We start from the raw sequence: 21,201 nt of genomic DNA on the forward strand, positions 1-21,201 counted from the left end.
ATTTTTAAGAAAGAGAAACCGGTCTTTATTTTCCTACGCCCTTTTTTTACGTTTAGACGAGGAGGCGTCCGCTTCCACGGGCTGGGCAAGCCCTTGCGCACAAAGCTCACACCAACTTGATGTGGTACACATCTGGCACGTGATTCGAACGGGGCCCTGGAGATGGCACAATGTCCTGTCCTACCCCCAGACACCCGTGCTCGCCTCCTGGGCCGCGGCACCGGCCCTTCCTTTACTGCTGCCGGCTGTGTGTGCCCATGCGAGCCTGCCCCCGTCCCGCAGCTGCCTGTCAGAGAGGTTTCTCGTTTTACAGAGACCCTGCGGCTCCGTTTGTTCTCGCCGCCGCATGGCCATCGTCCCCAGCTGCCCCTGCTCCACCAGGTGCGTTCCCCAGCTCTGCTTGCTCGTGCGGCTGCATGGCGACCCTTGGCTTCCCTGGAGCTCCCCTTAGCCAGCGGTGGGGTGGCCCGGGGTGGGGTGGGGGGCTGGAGCGGGCGGTGCCACCCTCCCCTGGAGGCGACCCCAAGACCCACCTGTGCGATTGAGAAGCAGAACAGACCGTTCTCCTGGAGTGTAGCTAGCACAGAACTCTCTCTAAAACAACTTGAATACTGTTACCTAAGCAGTTCTTTTTGTCTTTTATTTAAGTGTACTAGAATGTAAAACCTTTATGGTTCCGATTTTTAAAAACTGGTACAGTACGTATTTGCCTCATCTGATGCACTGTATTTCGATCTGTAATTAAAATAATATGTTTGCTCCACGGTCTGGTTTTTTAAGTTACGATTTTTCCCTTGAGGAAAACGACAAAACCTTCAATACCTGTTATTTTATGTGTCAAGCACAGTCAATAGACATAAAGTACCTTTACAGGATTTATACTAAATCATAAACACAGTCTCTCACGGCTTGAGTGTTTTGGCCCAACTGGATAAGTACTCCGATTTTAACATCTGAAATGCTCCTCACACATAAGCCTGAGAAAATGTTGACCCCAGGGGTCCGGGGACCCCAGAGTCAGGTGCCACTCCGAGGGGGCCAGGTGCTTTTTCCAGGCCCTGAGCCCTACAGCCAGAAATGGGAGACTCCTAAGAAGCCCTGGGTCCGTACCCCAAGTCTACAGCAGGCACAGGGGCCTTTTGGGGACCTTTCGCTGCCCCCCCCGTGGGTCTCCCTTCTTGTAAGGGCCTAGGGTCCATGTCCCCCTGCAGCAGTTGCTGCAGCTGTGGTCCCCAGCGGCGACACTTGAGTCACAAGACTGGGAGGGCCGCCTGCTCTGCCGGCCCCCCACCGGCCACGGAGACCTCCTTCAGCGAAGCCTCACGTGGCGGGTGTGCGTGTGAGGACTCGCCGCCGTTTACTATGTGGCCGGTGTGACACACACAGGCGAGGACCCGGCGCCCTCCACATCGCGCTCAGCTCTAGTGTCCGGCTGTGCTGTTTGTGAGCCAAGCCACGGAGTTAGGACAAGGGCACCATCGCTCCCAAAAGGCCATCCTGCAGTACGGCTGGAATGAGCGAGGCAACGGCACATGCCTCCTCCCCGGCCCGCGGCCGGCTATGAGGACGTCGAGCGTGGGGACGGCCTCTGCCCGTCTCCAGCCACCCTGGACACTGCCGCCCCCGACAGCGGACCTCGCACATGGCAAGTCCCCGTGCAGCTCCGGGCCTCAGCTCCTGGTACCGGAGGGGCTACCCGGGAGCCCAGACACCAAGCCATTCACCAACGGGGTACATGGGAGGACTCGAACCTTCTGGAGAAATGCCTCAGGCTGCAGAGGAGGGGAATAAGGTTGCCTCCTCATCACGAACTGCCTCGAGAAAGAAGCCTCACTGGACAAAGGAAGTGTCTTCACGACATGATGAGCTGTTAGGTTCCATTTTGTTTAATGCAAACACAAGACAGTTGACAATTCACGTTTAAACACAAGCACACAAAAAGTACAGAGGATTCTGAGCCAGTCTCCATTTCTTCCTCGGACAAAGCGCACAGGCACTCCCAGCTCGGCGGGCCCCACGGCACCCCACCAGCCAGCGGCCATGCACCCTTCCTCCCGCGCTCAGCACTCGGTCATCCACACTGCACTCCCACTGCCCGGTTAAGCCGAAACGGGTCATGTGTTCTCCACTGGCCCTTCTAGTTCCCACAGGCTTCCACATCATCTGGGGCAGGCCCGGGGCCGTCAACGCAACGTTCAAATAGACACGGTTCCAAGAGGCAACGCTTCTGCGGGCATCGGTGCCCAGCACCCCGAGGGGCGGGAGCTCTGCAGTCAGGTGACCGAGTGACTTTCCAGGCCCAGCCCGTCACCAGGAGGGCCGGGCGCTGGGCTACGGCCGTTCTCGCAAGGGAGCGCAAAACAGGTCTCTTAACTGAAGTCGCTGCTGTGAGCGAAGGGACTCGCACGCAGCACTGACTGTACATCAGAGCGGTGGGAGTGCAGGGTCTCCGCCGCCACAGAAGCCTCCCTATAGAGTCACAGCTGGCAACGGGGGGCAGGGGCACAACACACGCAGCCTCCTTCCGGGCCACCGTGACTGACTTCTCGGACTTCCCCGTGGCAGGGAGAGAATTTGCCACGCACGACCGCTGCCTCGTTTTTCTTCCTTTGAAATGCCTCGGGGACCTCGCGGGGCAGCCATCCGGACCAGGGGAGCCGCCCAGCACCGCCCTGATCCCTGCCCAAGTCCTACCACCTAGGACACTGGCTGGCGGCAGGCCAGGGATCCAGAGACCCTCTACAGCTGCCCAGCACCAGCCAGGGGTGGGGCCGTCGGCCCTCGCCGTCCGTGGCAGGGACGAGCCTGGCCAAGTCGACGACCCCGAGGCTCTACGCAGAGGGGTCTCCTCAGTGCCACACGCCCGCCTCGCACGCACACGGTCGCGCTGGGGGAAGGGGCCTTTCAGGGCCGCGGACATGGGTCTGCAGGGCAGCCTGCGGACGCGCGCTGCAGCAGAGGCCCATCCCACATGTGTTTTTAAAAAGACAGCTGCAGGGGCGCCTGGGTGGCGCAGTCGGTTAAGCGTCCGACTTCAGCCAGGTCACGATCTCGCGGTCCGTGAGTTCGAGCCCCGCGTCAGGCTCTGGGCTGATGGCTCGGAGCCTGGAGCCTGTTTCCGATTCTGTGTCTCCCTCTCTCTCTGCCCCTCCCCCGTTCATGCTCTGTCTCTCTCTGTCCCAAAAATAAAAATAAAAAACGTTGAAAAAAAAAAAAAAAAAAAAAAAATTTAAAAAAAAAATAAAAAGACAGCTGCTAACCCCGGCACACGAGGTGTGTGTTCTACAACCTGCAGGGCCCGCCCCAATTTGACCGTTTTGTCATCCCAGCTCAGCCGACGCCAGGGCGCTAACACACAGCCCGTACGATGCTTGGGGCTGTCTGCGGTGAAAGGGGGCGCATGCAGTCGTATCCATAGGACCCCGCCTTCCTGCCGACCTATGCTTCTGGAAGTGCTTTTGGACACAACACACTGATTATCAGTAAATGGTGGCTCCACACTTTAGCTCAGCCTCAGCAGAGCTCCCGGAGACAGGACCACACGGGGGCCATATGGAACGTTTCAGGGAGCTAGCCCAGACCAGACAGCTCCGGGCCGGGTGACAGGCCAGGCCCTGGGTTCTGGTATTTACCGCAGTGAGCATAACACCCCAAAGGCTCTTCAGAACAGGCCAGGCAGGATAAGTGGACACACGGACTCAGGCAGGTTTCAGTAAACCAAGGAGACGTCCCTTTCCCCATCCCCCTGCCACATCAAATACAATTTCAAGCAAACAACATGCATGCTTCCGGCTTCGCTGCTCGTCCTTGATGTCTGTAGCTTTTGCGGCTAAAACAAGAATACAGAGTGGAAGGGGAGCACTCATTTCAATGCATCAACGATTCCTAAAAACTAATCACATCAGCCGGGAGACCGCACCAAGAATTAGACCTGAGAGTCACAGCTTCCTACTTGTCCAGAAGGTTCCTAAACTCTCAGGGTAGGACTATCCAAACATGCATGTTTGCCCTTCAAGAAATGAAAGGCCACCACTTGGAGCAGCTGTCTGGGAGCCCAGCAGTGTAAACGTTGGGACCGGAAAGAAGGGCTGAAAGTTGCCTCCCGCCCCGCACTGCTCCCGGACCCCCTGATCCCCACTGGGTGGTGTGTGTGTGTGTGTGTGTGTGTGTGTGTGTGTGTGTGGTTACCTGAAGCTTGCTGGTTTGCTCCAAGCAAACCAGGTTCTTGCTGGATCCCTACGCATAGCACTTGGAGGCCACTGCCAGGGCCACGCTGAGTCAACACAGCGTGTGGGGGATCACACGACCCTGGGTTCAGAGTCTCATCCCCTGAGCAAAAAGGTCCTCCCGCCCTCTGTCATCTCAGTCTCCCCAGCCCCCAGCTCCTTCAGGCCCGGGCACAGGCTGGCCCTGGGGAGTGGCGGCCCGGCAACTCCGAGGCAGGTGCTGGCTCTCCGCCAGAGCCGGCTCTCGGATTCCACACCGAGCGGCTTCAGGGCCCCTGTGGCGGGGCCGGCACGGAAGCCAAACTCACACACACCCACAGCTCTTCTGGAAAACTTAAAGACGAGAAGCCAATGACGACAGCGAAGCAGTACGGCAGCTGGGGGTCCAAAGGAAACAAGGAGCCGGTCGCAAGCGGTGGCACCGTGTGCGCCCGCCGCGGAGCGGGGCCCTCAGATCCGGGGCGCGTCGGAGGGCGGCAGCTCCGCAGACTGCGTTTGCAGCGTCAGGTATTTCACTAGGGAGAGAAGGCAGTGGTCAGGAGGGCGTCGTTTCCACCCCGCACGGAAGGTACAGATGCACAATCAAGCCCCTGCCGGGGCGGAAACCTGCTTCCTGGCCTGTTGTGTCCAGAGGCTGGGGCAGCTCAGCCGCTCCTAGCCAGCCTCCCTTCTGGCACGCCCTCCGTCCCCAGAGAGGAGGAGGAAGCTAGGCAAACCCTGTAGACAGCTCAGCCTCTGTTTCCTCATCTGGAAAATGGGAATGCTCCTGACTGGGCTTGCTAGCCAGTGGTAGAGGTGCGTGAAGGGCTTGCTGTTTTAAGAATTACTACAGCAAGGGGGGTACCGCGGGGGCTCCGTCGGTTGAGTGTCCGACTTTTGCTTGCAGTTCGGGTCACTTTTGTGCGCCACTTTTCCCCGTCACCCAGCACTGGGCCTGTCCCCACTGCCGCCTCCAGCTCCAGTGACAACACGCCCCCGGGCTCCCCGCCTGCTCCTCATCTTCACCGGCACATTGTATCTGCAACACGTATCTGCCTTGAGAGGCTGGCTGCTCCTCACAAAGCCTCCAATCGCCGGGGGCTCCTGCACCCAGAAAGTGCTTCGATGCAGGAGGGGCAGGCAGGGAGGGCCGAGGGCTGGGGTAAGAGGCTCTGTTTTAGCCGAGTTCCCTCGGGCCTGTGGCAGTTTTCAAGATGAAAAGTTACAGGCCTAATTTGAAGGATGCCCCGCAGCTCCGTTGGCATTTGTGTGGGAGGCATCGGTTGTCGCCGGCAGGGAGCACGGTCCCAACAGTGCGCGGAAGTCCCTGACATGCCAGCAGACAGCCCTGGCTGTGGTCCCTGTGCCCCTGGTGGCATGAGGCTGGAGACTGCCTCATCAAGGGCAGAGCGCAGCAACCCCTGGGACCCCGTAGCCCCCAGCTCTGGCTGGAAATTCTAGAAACGGACGCCTCTACGCTTTCCTAGCAAAGTTGTGCTTAGTGCCTAGCCCACCAACTAGCGGCCCTTCAGCAAAAGACCATGAGCCCTAAGTTCTCACCTTGGGGTTCCTCGCTCACAACGGCTTCCAGGTTCTCTCCCTTCACGTAGTCTGCATTTAGACCCTCTGCAAAGGGCAAAGGGCAAAGGGCAAAGGGCAAAGGGCAGAGTTGGTGACTGACATATAACCAAAGGGCCCCCAACCAAGCCCGGGGGCTCTTGTCACTGTCCTCAGAGATGACACAGGGCAGCGGCCTCTGACAGCCGTCCCCGTAGGGCAGGCGCTACCCCGTGTGGGACCAGGGACGGGACAGAAGGCACCAGATGGCAGGGTCAGCGCTACCCACAGGTCCACATGCCAGCCCAGGGGCCAGGAGGGTGGGGAAGGAGCCAAGCGCCACATGAGTGACTGACAGATGCAGGGTGGAGGGGCAGATGGCTGAACGGGGCTCCCGCCTTCGGCCTTCCCAGCAACACCCGCAGCTCGGGGCCAACAGGCTCCTCCAACCCAAAGCGGTACGTGCTGTCCCCACCCTAGTGCAGAGGAAGCCGGGCCCACCCACCGCTGCTCTGGTCAGTCCTATGGCCTTTCTCTCCAGTGACTTCCATGAGGGGCTTGGGGACTCTCCAAGCATCCGCCATATGCCATCACTCGGGTCCCTGAGAGGCACCGTGTGGGTGCAAGAGCCCGAACTCGGGACTCAGAGCGAACCCTGGCCTGCTGCTACTTAGGGAGAGTCAGGAGTCCCTGTTGTGGCCCAGGAGAAGCCGGGGACCGGAAGCCCGTAGCAGAGCCCAGGGCCCATGGGAAAATTGGGCCACGGTTCTCAGCCACCACACAACTGAGCAGGTGCCAGTCTCCGTCCCACTGCTGCCCCAGGCTACACCCAGGCTCCCCGCCTGCCCGCCCCGGTGCTTGCCAAGCTTAAGGTAGACAGCACACAGGCCTGGGAGGAATGTGGGCACTGCTCGGTGGTGGGTGTGGCTGGGCCACCATCTGGGACAAGGCAAGTGAGGGACCCAGGGAAGCTGTCTTCTGCCCGTGGGAAGCCCTGTCGGTGTGTTCCTCAGTGATGACCACCAGTGGGCATCTGGGTTCCCGACGGGGCCCCTACCCACCAGCCCATGCGTCCCTGCAGCCAGACCCACTTGGTCTGGGGACCTGGCCAGCACCCTCCCAACACACACCAGGGCAAGCTAAAGATGGTTATGGTCACAGCCACGTCGGTGAGTGCCAGGGAAGGGGTCAGGGTGGACAGCAAGAACAGCAGGGTGGGGAGGGTGGACGATGAGGAAAATGAAGTCAAAGCATGTCATTACCTTGACCTTCTGCTGCATCTGAAGGCAAGACACAAAGCTTAGGACTCTGGAGTACCTCGCCCCCAGCAACAGACCACAAGGGCCTCCTGTGAAACGCACTGACCCTGTCACTGTAACTTTGTCACTGAGGGCAGAGACAGAAAGCAGAAAGTCCCCCAAGTTTGGGTCCCTCGGGTGGCAGCTGAGGCTGGAAGTCCCCGAGCACCACAACGGGGACAGGCTCTCCTAGTAGCCACACGCCATCTTCCTGGGGCTTCCCGGTGACGGGGTGCAGGATGGTTTCTGCTCTGCCTTTCCCGACCTGCGTGCAGCTGTGGCTGTGGCCGTGGCCACCATGAGTAGAGGCTTGGCGGAAGGGGTGGGAATGGCAAGTCCTGGCCCCCAGCTTCTCAGGGAGCTTAGTTACTCCACAAACATCCATGGGCTGCTCCCAGTTCCAGCCCAGCCTCGGTGCCAGGGACACATCAGTGGACAAAGCACACACAGTCCCGAGAGTGATGGGGGTGGGGCAGGGCAGTCACTGCCACAGGAACCAAGCCCAATTCCGCCCCAGCGGCTCCACGCCTGGCCGGCGGGGGGCGCCGTGGCCGCACTCGGCACAGGCTGCCAGGGCAAGCAAGTTTCCTGGGAGGGTGCCCAGGCCCAAGGATCAGAGCAGCCAGGTGAGGAGGGGGGTCAGCGGAGCGTGGAGCACTCAGGGACAGGAGTTTGGCTGTGGGGGGGCAGAGGTTGCTGGCATGGCTGGAGCTAAACCAGGAAAGGCTTTCGGTGGCCAAGCTCAGGGGCTGGACCGTGACCTGGAGGTCAGCAGGGAACATGGGAGGTCCAGGCAGAGCTGCCCCCTCTGGCCACTCGGAGAAGACCGTGGGGGAGATGGGGGCAGGCAGGAGGCTGACGGGACCATCCACATGGAGGACAGGCAGACCTGGCCCTGGGCAAGCAGAGGCCACGGCAGTGGCGATGGATAGGGGCGGCCCCAGAGCAGACGTGCACAGGGGGCACCAGCCACGGGGGACGGGGGGCAGGCGGCGGGGGGCCCACTGATGTGAGGGGAACATGGGGGCCAAGGAGGAGGCCTGAGGGATGGAGTGAGGCTGCCCTCACAAAGAGGGCAAACCCAGGTCCTCCCACAGTGTTGCCACACAGCTTTCAGGTGTCCCCAAATTGGACTGGCACTTGCCCTTGGTGCCCCTCCCCCCGCAGCCCCAAGACAGACATGCGGACGCACAGTCACGAGGCCTATTTGCTGCTTTCCCCCTTCCTGTCCCTACCTCCCGGCACCCGTGTGGGACACAGTGCTTCCCGTCAACGGTCCTCCGATGCTGTTCCCTGTCTCCTCGCCGATAAAGCGAGGATGCTCTCAGACCCAGCGGGGCGAGGACCCCCATCTGGTACCGGGGAGCGCCAGGCAGGTGGGGAGCACACAACGCCTGGGAAGCCGTTCATACTGTAACTATGGGCCCAGCTTTTAGATAGGTTCCCCATTGGGGTGTCTGGGTGACTCAGTCGGCTGAGCGTCCGACTTTGGCTCAGGTCATGATCTCACGGTTCGTGAGTTCGAGCCCCACATGAGGTTCTGTGCTGACAGCTCACAGCCTGCTTCAGATCCTCGGTCTCCCCCTCTCTCTGCCCCTTCCCCTGCTCATTCGCTCTCAAAAATAAACATTAAAAAATGTAAATAGTTTCTCTTTTATCCAACCTGCTTCCTAATGTCTTCACGCCATCTCCTGGCATATGAGCCATCTTGCCCAGCTTTGATAACAACGGACTGTACGCATCTTGGTGGTGGGGCAATGCCATACCACAGCAAACAGTGGTCCCCCAGTGCCATGGCCGAGTCCTCAGCCGTGTGGAACCTATGCATGGGACTTTATTTGGAAAATGGTCTTTGCAAGTGTGATTAAGTTCAGGATCTCAGGATGAGATCAGCCTGGATTTAGGGTTGAACCCTGCACTGGATGACAAATGTCCCTATAAGAGAAGACACAAAGACACTGGAAAAGGCCATGTGAAGGCCGAGGCAAAGATCAGAGGGATGCAGCCATAAGCTGAGGGACACCTGGAGCTACCAGAAGCTGGAGGAGGCAAGGAAAGATCCTCCCCTACAGCCTCCACAGAGCACATAACCTGCTGATGCCTTGATCTCAGACTCCCGGCTTCCAGAACCATGAGGGAATGAATAGATTGTGTCATTTTAAGCCACCTGGTTTCTTTGCTTTTGAACTAGGACAAGGGATAGCTCTAAGGACAATCCAGCTTCCAGTTCAACACTCCTTCTTGACACTTCCCTGTGGACAGTACTCTACAGCCAAGCTGGTGGGTCCATGGCGGGTCAACAGGATCTCAAGCAGGGCGACCACAAACAGTTGTGCAGGTTGTGCACTGAGACATGAACGGTGCCCCAGGAGTACTGCTGTGCACAGCCTGTGTAACTGTATGTGGTAGCCCTGGTTAAGAATATTGTACAAGAGCAAGGGAAGCAAATATGATTGCCAGAGGAAAACCAGGTAGACGCTTCTGCAATATGTACATCTAAGCATTCTGGGGACCAAGTTCATTTGCTGGGAAGCTTGGCCCCAGGCTACAATTAAGGGCAGAGGCCGCCTCACAGGACATGCTCCTAAGCTTCAGAAAAGAGGAAAGCCATGCTTGAACCAGGCCCTCTCACTGGAACTAAAAATCGCGTGTTTTAGAGATACACCCTCAGCAAGGAGGGACACGTCAGAGCTGTATTTGTGAAAGCAGCCAGGGTGCTCTTCTCACTCCCCTTCCCTGGCATCCCCCTCCGCCCTCCCCCCCCCAGCACAGGTCCCCGCAGGCTGGGCAGACACCGTTGTGCTGGTTGCTATTCGACTTACAACGCAGACACACTGGGCTATAGCAGAAAATGAACGTCTAGCACGAAAGTGGGGCAAAACCCACACTCCGTTCTGCCCCTTGTGCTCCTGCTCCTCTAAAGCCCTTCGACATCCCAGCAGCCTGGCTCTTGAGCACCCGAGGCCACGGCCCTGTGCTCCCGAGGCAGCCGGCAGCGTGAGCAGGTGAGGCCCGAGGTGGACTGCAGACCCCGGGCTCTGTCCAGCTCTGTGAGACATGGTATCCCTGTCCCCGGGCGCAGCCCCCAGAGATCCGGCCACTTTACACTCCAGTCCGGCCTCGACCTGTCCATGCTGGAAGGCCTCGTCGGGAGTTTCCCTCGGGTGGGCTGCGGAACGGGCCCGAGCGTGCTGTCCCTGCCCCTTTCCCCAGAAAGACCCCGCGGGGTGGCCGCACTCACGCTGGATGCTGAAGCAGAACTTCTTCTGCTGATACGAGATGTAGCTGGAGACCGCGCCGATCAGGGCCATAGCCAGGGCGCTGGCCACGCCAGCGATTGTGCCAGCCTCTGCCGACATTCCTAGGCAAAGGAGAGGGTGCAGACGTGAGGCAAAGGAGGGGACGGTGCCGCGGCTCGGACCCCTGGCTCCCCTCCAGCCACTGAGCTAATAAGGTCGTTCAGATGCCCATGACCCCCACGCCAGCATGACAGGGCGCAGACACTTGCAGCTAAGGCGTCTGCCAAGGCCTTTTCATTGTCCATAAGGCTGTCCACCTTGAGAAGCCTGAAAGGTGGCCGTGGCCTCTGGGTCTCAGGCCGGCAGCTTTGCCACGGGACCACCTCCCTGGGGATCCCGCTTTTCGTGCTTCATTCCTTTAAATCACTGTATCCCTCTGCCACTGGCCTCACGGTTCCCTACTTGGGGACACTGAGGGGAAAGGTTGGGACGCCGGCAGGCCGGCACTATGTCCTTGGGCTTTCCAACACAGACCTCGGGATGCAAACCCACCGGACTCAGGGTCGTCATTGTTGCCATACCGACCATCACCTGGAGAAAGAAGAAAAGCACTTAGTGTCTGCTGTGAGCCCGTGACCCCAAGGCTGGGGGACAGCCTGTTCCCAACTCACTGACCCTTCTGCTTCCACCTCTGCCACAGAGCCCCCGCCAATAAATCCCCACGGGACTTCTGCCTGACTATAGCCGGATCTGCTTCCTGTGGCCTGTCATCTGCAAAGCCCCAGCTGCCAAGCGGGATTTTTTCTTTGTAAAATGACAGTGACTATGCATGGAGCACGTGTTGATCCCAGCTCCTCATACGCAGGATTCTTTCAAACCAGTGAGGCTCACAGAGGAGGGACTTGCCACCAGGTGGCAGAGCAGGGCCCATGCCAGATGAGACTCATTCTGAGGGACAGCACTACGTGTACCCCTGTAAGAAGTATTTATTCTTGAGCTGATTATACACAATGCTTACATAAATCTGTTTCTTAAAAAAAACAAATCAGCTCTTAGCTACACATTCAGCACCCTAGCGAGAGGCTGCAGGAGCATGTGATGACCCTGACGTTTTTAAGGCCTTCCACCTCTACCTTGGCACACAAGCAAAGGATGACTGACAATCTCTCACCCAGTATTTTGAAATTCAAAAGGCTCTGCAATATCATGGGAATAGAGAACAGATTAGTGGCTGGCAGGGATGAAGGTGGGGGGAGAGGGAGGGAGAGGACCGTGTGGGGACAGAAGTGGTCTTTATCGGGGCCCAGTAGTGGTCACACGCGTCTGTACCCGGGGGCATGACAACACCACGCAGAATTCCACAGACACACACACTTACCTCCTCCAGACCTCCCTCCTCTGGGCAGAGTGCTGGTTAATGGAGGGACGCTGCGTCCCCAGAGCCCAGGGTTTTTATGGGAACCCGCTCTGGGGTATTGGAGGCAACAAACTCTGGTATTTCCTTCACCAGTTGGGAGTCTGGGGACGTGTTCCTGCATGGACTGGAACACGTGTGCCTCCGTGGGGGTGGGTGTGTGACGGGGGAGCCCGTGGGGAGCAGGAGGCACAGGGAAAGTGCACACTCTGCTCAATTTTGCTGTGAACCTAAAACTGCTCTGGAAAGTGAGGCCTATTTTGGACAGAGTGCAGGGTGGAAGAGAGTGAGGTTTGCTATGTTCCCACTTAGGGCTGAATCGTTGACTTAAAGAACCCTGATTGGACATGAATGGTTATCTACAACACAAGGAGAGCTGGCTTTTGCAAAAGCACAATCAGTGCCTCTGGAGAGTTCCAAGCAGAAAGGATGACACGAGGTCCTCTGCGCATTAACCTGTCACCAGCGAGGTCACTCGTGACAACCTGGAGTCTGACTGCTGGCCCTTCAGCTGTGCTGCAGGTGGCCACCGTCAAGGGTGGGGGCAGCCCCCCCCCCCAGGCGTCCTCTACCGGTGTGCGCACATCACCAGATTTCCAGATAGGTCCGAGCAATTCAACCCATTCTTTCTTTCACCTCAAGTCTCTCTTTCCTTACTGTTTTTTTAAACATGGTTGATATATTTAAACAAATTTTTAATGTGAGAGAGCACGTGTGAGTGTACGCAAGGTGGGGACAGACAGAGAGAGGGAGAGAGAGAGAATCTCAAGCAGGCTTCACACTCAGCACAGCCAACGTGGGACTCGAACTCATGAACTGTGAGATCCCGACCTGAGCCGAAATCAAGAGCTAGATGCTCAACCAACTGAGCCACCCAGATGTGCCCCTCCCTCTCCTCATTAGTACTTGGTCACGAGGACATAGCAACTTGAACCTCACAATCTGTAGGACCGTGAGCGAGGAGAATGTTACACAAAATGTGAACAGGACGGTGTTATTCATACAAGCCAAGCAGTGGAAACCACCCCAAGGCCAATCACTTAATGAACTGGTAAATCAGATGTTTTTGGAATATATGAGAAGGGCTTAATAATCCTTAATGTAAAATGAGCCCTTACGAATCAATAAGAAAAGATGCAGACTCCAGGAAAACAAAACAAAAGATAGGCACTGAATGTAAAGAGGCGATTCGACACAATATACTGAGTGTCTAATAAGATCTCGCGTTTAAAGAAATGCAAATGTCAACAGGACAGCATTCTACACTGATCCAATTTACAAAGATTTCAAAGCCAGAATTTCCTTCCCAGTGGTATACACTTCCTGTGACCCAGCAATTCCACATCTAGGAGTTTATCTGGCAAGTGATGGCGGTTGTATATTGGCTAGGATAAACCCTCTCAAAACAAGTAGTGGTTAAACAAATTCTGGTATAACATTACGTAATCATTAACACGGTATTTTACAGTACTCTTTAATGACTGACAAGGATACTCAAGGTATTCTTTTTTAAAAATAACTTTTTTAAGTTTATTCATCTCGGAGGGAGAGAGACAGAGTGTGAGCAGGGGAGGAGCAGAGAGAGAGAGAGGGAGACACGGAATCAGAAGCAGGCTCCAGGCTCTGAGCTGTCAGCACAGAGCCCGACGTGGGGCTAGAACTCACAAGTCGTGAGATCATGACCTGAGCCGAAGTCAGACGCCCAACTGACTGAGCCACCCAGGCGCCCCTTATATTCAAGATATTCTTGAATAAAAACTGGTTTTAAAAGAGCAGCATGGTCCCATTTTTACAAAAAGAAATATTTACCAATGTATTGTTATGTACAGAAAAACTACCGCAAGCATATTACTCCAAAGTATTACTGGTAATTCTTCCTAGATGGTGAAACAGTAAAGAAGTACTTTCATAGGGGCGCCTGGGTGGCTCAGTCGGTTGGGCATCCGACTTCGGCTCAGGTCATGATCTCACAGTTTGTGAGTTGGAGCCCCGTGTCAGGCTCTGTGCTGACAGCTCAGAGCCTGGAGCCTGCTTCGGATTCTGTGTCTCCCCCTCTCTCTGCCCCCTCCCCTGCTCACACTCTATGTCTCTCTGTCTCTCAATAATAAATAAATGTTAAAAAATTTAAAAAAAAAAGTACTTCCATATAATTTATAAAAAATGTTGAAAATAGACAAGCCCATGATGTCCCACAACTTGAGGGACAGCTCACAGAAGCTGTTCCACAGCTCACTGGCAGGATCTTCATTTTCAAGGATAGGATGATTTTTAAAAAAAATTTTTTTAATGTTTATTTTTTGACAGAGAGAGAGAGAGAGAGAGAGAGAGAGAGGAGGAGCAGAGAGAGAGAGGGAGAGACAGAATCCCCAGCAGGCTCTGCACTGTCAGCACAGAGCCCGACACGGGGCTCATACTCATGAGCCATAAGATCATGACCTGAGCCAAAGTCAGAAGCTTCACCAACTGAGCCACCCAGGTGCCCCAAGGACAGTATGTTTTATATCTCCACCTGCCTTCTGAGTCCACAACTATGTACTATACTTGCATACCAAAGAGACTAGCCTTGCCCTCTGATGTACGAGAAACTGCCCTGCAGAGCAGATCTCATCCAGCAATTTGCTTTAAGTACAGAGACCTGTCCATGTAGATAGCTACGTGGAAGACCATAGCTCTAGGGACAACTGGCTCCTGAAACTACGATGACTGCTGTAGCCACAGCCACCCCCATAGCTAGAACTCCTCCTATACCTACGGTGACTGCCGTAGCCACAGGGAGCACTGGAGCAGGAGGCATGACCTCCGTGAGGAACTCCTAAATATGCCCGGTCATTAACACAAGGGTTCTATCCATAGCATCTTCAAATACAAAAGCTAACAATGTGCACGCGTGTGTGTGCACACGCGCGCGCACACACACACGCCAGTCTTCACTCACAGTGAGTGCCTCACATGTGTGATTTGCCAAGGGCACGGAGAGTCATGTACCAGTGGGGAGATTCTATCTAGAACTGCTGGGGGGCGGGGGCGGCGGGGTTCAAGTATTCAGGACTTTTGTAAATATTCTAGACTTCCAACACGCACAGCTAGGGCTTCCAGATTTTTTTTTTTTTTTAATGTTCATTATAGAAAAACCGGCGGCAGAAATGAAAAATAAAAAAATAAATTAAAAAGTTAAAAAAATAAATAAGGAAAAAGACTTGCTTCAATTGACTCATGGATACAAAGTCAAACCAAACTGGAAAAAACCGACCAGAACACGGCTGCCTAAGCTAACCACTGGAGAGATCATTCCTCAGTGTTCTGGAAAGTCTCTAAGGCCTTGATCTCTTCCATCCTGCACCTCAGAGATGAGAAAGGTCACCCTCCAGCCAGACCACCAAACAGCTACTGTCCCAGAATAATCTTTGAGGAAAACCCTCCCAAGACCAGGAAGGCTGTGAATGAGGGCCTGTCCCTTTGGGCGCCCTCCCCAGCCTGCTCTACCCTCACATCCCCACTGGATTCCTTGGGTCAACTTATCAAGGGGTTTCAGACAACACACCAGCGCGGGTGATCCGGGTGTGCTCATGACACCCCTCCTCCACTCCGGATCCTTTACCAACTGAGAACAGATGCAAGGAGCCAGAGGAAAATCAGGCAAAGCATTTGCTTCATGAAGGGGCCACACAAGTACACCATCACTGCTAAGGTTACAGCTTCCACCAAAGCATACGACGTTAAGGGGCACAGCCTGTGGCCAAATGGAAGCTTCCTATTCATCCACTCCCCTCTCACAAAATCCCGTTGGAGCTCACCTGGGGGAAAGCTGCATTTACAGACCAGATCACAGAGTTCACAGCCTCTAAGAGCGCGCTTACCCAGCCAGCTGCACAGAGGGCCCTTCAGGGTCCTGGAGAAAGCATTTCATGCCACGACCCCATCACAAATGCGGCCCAGAGGGTCATCAGCCAAACCAGTCCCCTTCACGGGGAGGCACGCATGAGAGGGCTTGTTCTACTTTAGTCCCCCTCATTGCAGCAAACATTTATTGGGGTGCCAGGGATACGCGAGAAAAAAGGCGCCTGCCTTTGGGAAGCCAAATCCAGCAGGGGTGAAAGCGCGTGATTCAGGACGGTCTGTGCTAGCCTGCACCGGCAGGACGACAGAGGTTCTAGGAGGAGAACAAAGGCAAGATGTGCACCCCAGGGCCGTCCTGAGAGCGGAGGTGATCTCTGAGGCCTCAGTTAAGGGAGGGGTAGCTTAGCACTCGCTGGAAAATGAGCGGGAATTCGTGTGCCCAGAGAGGCGCACCTACCAGTCCGTCTGCATATTGGGAGCTGAAAGGACCCTGGTGCTGTGTGGCGGAGACCAGTCAGCAGGCCAAGGGTGGAAATTATCCTGGAGGCAGTGGGGGGCCCATTTGTTTTGGCTTCCTTAAACATTTTTCCCTATAGTAAGAAAAATTTCACGCATACTAAAAAGTTGAAAACATCATACCGTGAACACTCCTACCCACCATCTGAATTCTGTAAGTAACGTTTTGCATTATTTGCTTTATCTTATGTCCTTCCATCTGTCTGCCCATCTATCAGTGTCTCTTATGTTTATACTGCATTTCAAAGTCAGTCGCAGACATCAGTACACCCCACCCTGAACCTATTATCTATTACCCAGGGTTCCACATTTGCTTACAATGCCTTTTCTAAGGTAAAAATTTACAAATTTACACTTGATAAGTTCTGGCACATGCATACACCTGCAGAACTCAAGCCTCCACCAAAATATGCAATGGCACCGTCACCCCAGAAAGTTCTCTCACATCCCTGTCCAGTGAATCCCCTTCCACATCCCAACTCAGGCAGCCACGGATCTCATTTCTGACATTATAGATCAGTTCTGCAAGCATTCACATTTCATAAGATTGGGCTCATCTAGTTATATACCCTCTTTTCACAGACTTCTTTCACTCAGCATAATGTGTTTGACACTTACCCGCGTTTTCGTATTGGGAATTCATTCTGTCCTCTGAATATATAAATACATCACACTTTGTCTATCTGTTCTCTTGTTGGTACTGGGCTGTTCCCAATTTTTCGTTTTTGTTTTCCGATTATAAACACTGCTATGAATATTCTTTAGAAGTCTTTTTTGGACAGAAGCTGTCATTTCTTGTGAATAGAAGTGAAACTGCGGAGTCACTGACTAGGTCTATACATTCAGTTTGATAGGAAACTTTACATTCCTACCGCCAATACGTGACACTTTCAGTTAACCCACATCCGCACCAACATTTGGTATTGTCAGTCTTTCTAATTTTAGCCATTCTGGTGGGTGTCTTATGGTAGCTCACTGTGGATTTAATTTGCATTTCCCCAATAAATAATGATTTTGAGCAGCTTCATAGAACTCTATAAAGTATTCAAATCTTGTGCTCATTTAAAAAAAATTTTTTTAAATGTTTATTTTTGACAGAGAGAGAGAGACAGAGCATGAGCGGGGGAGAGGCATAGAGAGAGGGAGACACAGAATCCGAAGCAGGCTCCAGACTCTGAGCTGTCAGCAGAGAGCCCGATGCGGGGCTCGAACCCACGAACCACGAGATCATGACCTGAGCCGAAGTCAGACGCTCAACAGACTGAGCCACCCAGGCACCCCTTGGCTCCTTTTTTAATTGGGCTATTTGTCTTTTCATTATTACACAATAGTTTTAGACAGACAACTGACCACATCCGTTTCATGCTCCTGATGGTTCTGTCGGGCAGCTGTCTGGAAGACAAATGGGGACCAGAAGGCCAGTTATGAGGTTAAAGTAAGGACCCAAGGGGAGGAGATGCGGGTGCAGGCTTGAGGGGAAGCAGAGCATATTCCAAAGTCAAACGATACTAGGAGAGAGGACTTCAGGCAGAATGGAGTGAGGAGCCCAGCAAATCCTCTCCTCACAAAGCAAATGTAACTCTGGCCAATCCAAGACAGCCATGTCCAGAGACACATTTAGGTCCAGTGAGAAGAGCAGCTAGTCTGCGGAGGGGCAGACAGGCCACAAAATGCTGCAGCTGCCAAAGGGACTCACGTGACTCGGAGCACCGTCAGCTACACCAAGCAGTCAACTGGCCAGGGATTCAGTACGGAGGTGAGGAGCTAAGGCAGCCATAGGGGACTTGATACACTCTGCACATAGCCTTCCTTGCCCTGAAGCTGAGCACATGCCCAGCAGAGACAGTCTGGCCCTGGCTGAAGACCGGTGGTAGAGATCGACAGAGCAGGCCGAATCCAGTAACACAACCTCACACTTCTGGTCAACTTCAACTGATTTTCACCGAGGGAGCCAAGATGGTTCCATGGGGGGAAAGCATAATTTTATCAGAAAATGGTGCCAGGACGATTGGATAGCCACATGCAAAACGATAACCGTACACAGATTAACTCAAAATGGAACAGTAAAGACCCAAATGGAGAAGCTAAAACTATAAAACTTTTAGAAGACGTAAGAAAAAAAACCCTCCATGACCTTGACTGTTCTTAACCAGTAAAGCATCATTCACAAAAGAAAAAAAATTGATACATTGCCCTTTATAAAGAAATAAATATTCAACAAACAACACTCTTAAGAAAAAAAAAAGACAGCCACACACTGGGAAAAAGATTTCCAAGATCATATACCTGATAAAGGACTTGTATCCAGATTATATACAGAACTCATAAAAGCAAAACAAAACAAAAACTTGAATTTTTTACATGGGCAAAAAACCTGAACAGACTTCACCAAAGAAGAATGTAAAAGATGTTCAACGTCATGGGCCATTAGGGGAATACAAATGAAAAATGAGGAGATACCCCTCCTAACTATTAAAATGTCCAGAATCCAAAGGAGCTGACAATTCCAATTGCTGACAAGGACGGGGAGCAGCAGGAACTCTCATCTGTTGTTCCAGAGCAAGCAAAATGGCGCAGCCACTTTAGAAGAAAGAGAGCTCAGTAGTTTATCATAAAGCCAAACGTGGACCCACCATGCACCCAGGTACTCACCCAAGGGAATTGAAAACTTAGGTCCACACAAAAACCTGTATGTAAACGTTTAGAAATGTTTACAGCAGCTTTATAATCATCAAAAGCTGGACACAGGCAAGATGTCCTTCAACAGGTCAACAAATAAGCAAAAGCAGTACATCTGGACAACGGAATATTATTCAATGCTAAAAAGAAAGATACCATTGAGCCATGAAGAGATACGGAAGAACCTCCAATGCATATCGCTAAGCAAAAGAAGTCAGTCAGCAAAGGCTACATGCTGTAAGATTCCAATTATAGGACATTCTGGAAAAGACAAAACTACAAAGAAGTAAAACACAGTAGTGCTTGCACTAATGGAAAACAGATTGGGGTTGCGGAAGGGCTGGGTACGAAAGGGATATATAGAAGAACATTCCTGGCGATAGATCTGTTCTGTATGATACCTGGGTGGTGGACACATGACTATATGAATTTGTAAGAACCCGTAACTGTACATCGTGAAGAGTGACCTTTAACGTATGAGCAAAAGAATGAAACAAAGCATCAACTAGGTAGGTGGGAGATCCCGGGACGGAATGCAGACTGTGACAAGTGGGTCTAACTGCTTGAGAAACATAGGCCACAACTGCCGGATGGAGGTGGAGGGATAAAGGGGCTGACCCAAGTCATCTTGAAAAATGCTCTTTTGACTGGAAACTGTAAGGTAAAGACACAAGAATTTACAGATAAACCCTGTACTCTCAATAGTAAAGCTATTTCTCACAGAGGCATGAGCTGACGATTCTGACTATGCTACCCGTGGTACCACAACTGAGCAAGGAAGCAAATGGTTGACGAATGGCAGGTTTCTCCCTGTCAGAGTGGGGAGTTACAGAAAGGAAGACTAAAGTAAAGCTTTCAGCACCGGATTCCAGTTGGAGACTTAAGTAGGAATTCATGTTGAGGTGAATGTACATGCTGACGAATAGAGAAATAATTACAGATACATGTGTATACATGGTTTGGTATACATCCATGTACTTATCGCCAACTTCTGCCCACTGAAAGGGTAGAGAAGTAGCGACATCTCACAAAGTGATGAACACACTCAACACTCAGATCTTTGTTTCTAACATCGATCGCTTCCGGTGAGGAAGAGAACGATGTACTGAATAGGATCCCCAAGGAAACATTCCCAGCAGGCAACGGTGTTTCGGAGGTGAACGAGACCAAGGAAGTGGGAGAGCACCAGGAGAAGCTGGGAGAAAAGAGTGTGAGGCAGCAGATGGTCACTGGGGAACAAACAGCAACTCAAGAGTGGGAGCAGAGGCTTGCACACAGTAGGTGGCTGACGGGACCTGCTGACAAGAGACTGCCAGTGTCCCCTAGGAACAAAATATGGGGCTCCTGCAAGGCCAAGAGAAATATTTTCATGAGAAAAAAAAATACGTAACAGATAACCTATTATTTCAGAAATAAACTCCAAAACCATAGTTGAGTCGATGTGCCTAAGACCCAAAGCTGGAAAATACATTAATTAGGATTGTTTTTATGCTGAAGATCATCATGTACAGAAATATGTTTTATCTTCACTCATGGCATCCGCATGTCCGCACAGAGGCGAGTGTCTGAGAATTTCATCGTGTGCTCATCATAACCATGTTTCAGGCTCACACTTGTATTTTTTGCCGGGACCCCCTTTATTTTCTTTTAATGATGCTTATAATGACAGATGGTATAACTTAAGCTAACAATTGATTATTCTTTAGAAGAGAAATTCAAATATGAGCCTAATTAAAGAATTTCCCAACACTTCTTCCTTGCTAAAACATGTACCGTTAATAAGGAAGCCCCCGACGTGCCATTCAGACTTTCATCTGTGCACACGCTTCCACATGCTATCACTGCCCGCACCTCACCATCTGGAAATACCATTTGTCACCCAGGAGTAATTGGCCAATTTGCTGGGTTTGCCCTTTAAACGTTCCATGTTCTTCTGACACCTGTGAGTTTCATTTAAAGGCTTTTAGAACTTTTTACTCAAGATGACATTGTCTGGAAAGGGGTTTTGAAGGACAGATGTGACCACAGTATCCTTTAATCAGAAGAGAACACGGTTCCATATGAAAGGCACACGGTCCCCACAAGAAGGGAGCTCATGCTGACGCCACAGCCAGGACTGCGGGGAGTGTAGCAGGGTTACCAGCAGATACACACCTAACTCGTGCACGTATAACCACAGTAAGTCACAACCACAACTTACCGTCACAACAGGCTACAACCGCAAGTAACAATCACAAATTCCAACCATAACATATTTTGTCACATTGAATCTGGCTGATGGTCTCCATGGTATGATCAGTTCTTGATGTGTATTTAAGATAAAAGGTTTAAATCTTTGGTGGTTTGGGGGGAGGGCGTGACTAGAAAGGGTTGGCACGAGGGAGTCTCCTTGTCGTTCTGTTTTCTGCATCCCGATCGGTCATGGTTACTGAAATTCACACACATGACAAAATTTC

General features: G+C 52.9%; 1 protein-coding gene across 3 annotated transcripts in view; it reads right to left on the bottom strand.

The window, feature by feature from the left end:
- Positions 1 to 3,786: 3,786 nt before the first annotated feature.
- Positions 3,787 to 21,201, bottom strand: part of CD99L2 (CD99 molecule like 2) — an 88,885-nt gene continuing 71,470 nt past the window's right edge. Inside the window, exons 6-10 of one of the 3 annotated variants that reach the window (XM_058712291.1) lie at positions 10,852 to 10,890; positions 10,302 to 10,421; positions 7,025 to 7,042; positions 5,766 to 5,831; positions 3,787 to 4,741 (exon numbers count right to left, since the gene is read on the bottom strand). In XM_058712291.1, the coding sequence (XP_058568274.1) occupies positions 4,677 to 4,741; positions 5,766 to 5,831; positions 7,025 to 7,042; positions 10,302 to 10,421; positions 10,852 to 10,890 (308 nt within the window). In that variant the 3' untranslated portion in view covers positions 3,787 to 4,676. The remainder of the gene's footprint in view (positions 4,742 to 5,765; positions 5,832 to 7,024; positions 7,043 to 10,301; positions 10,422 to 10,851; positions 10,891 to 21,201) is intronic. The other 2 variants (XM_058712292.1, XM_058712293.1) reach the window with 2 other exon arrangements.

Source organism: Neofelis nebulosa, chromosome X, assembly GCF_028018385.1.
Source record: "Neofelis nebulosa isolate mNeoNeb1 chromosome X, mNeoNeb1.pri, whole genome shotgun sequence".
NCBI lineage: Eukaryota > Metazoa > Chordata > Mammalia > Carnivora > Felidae > Neofelis > Neofelis nebulosa.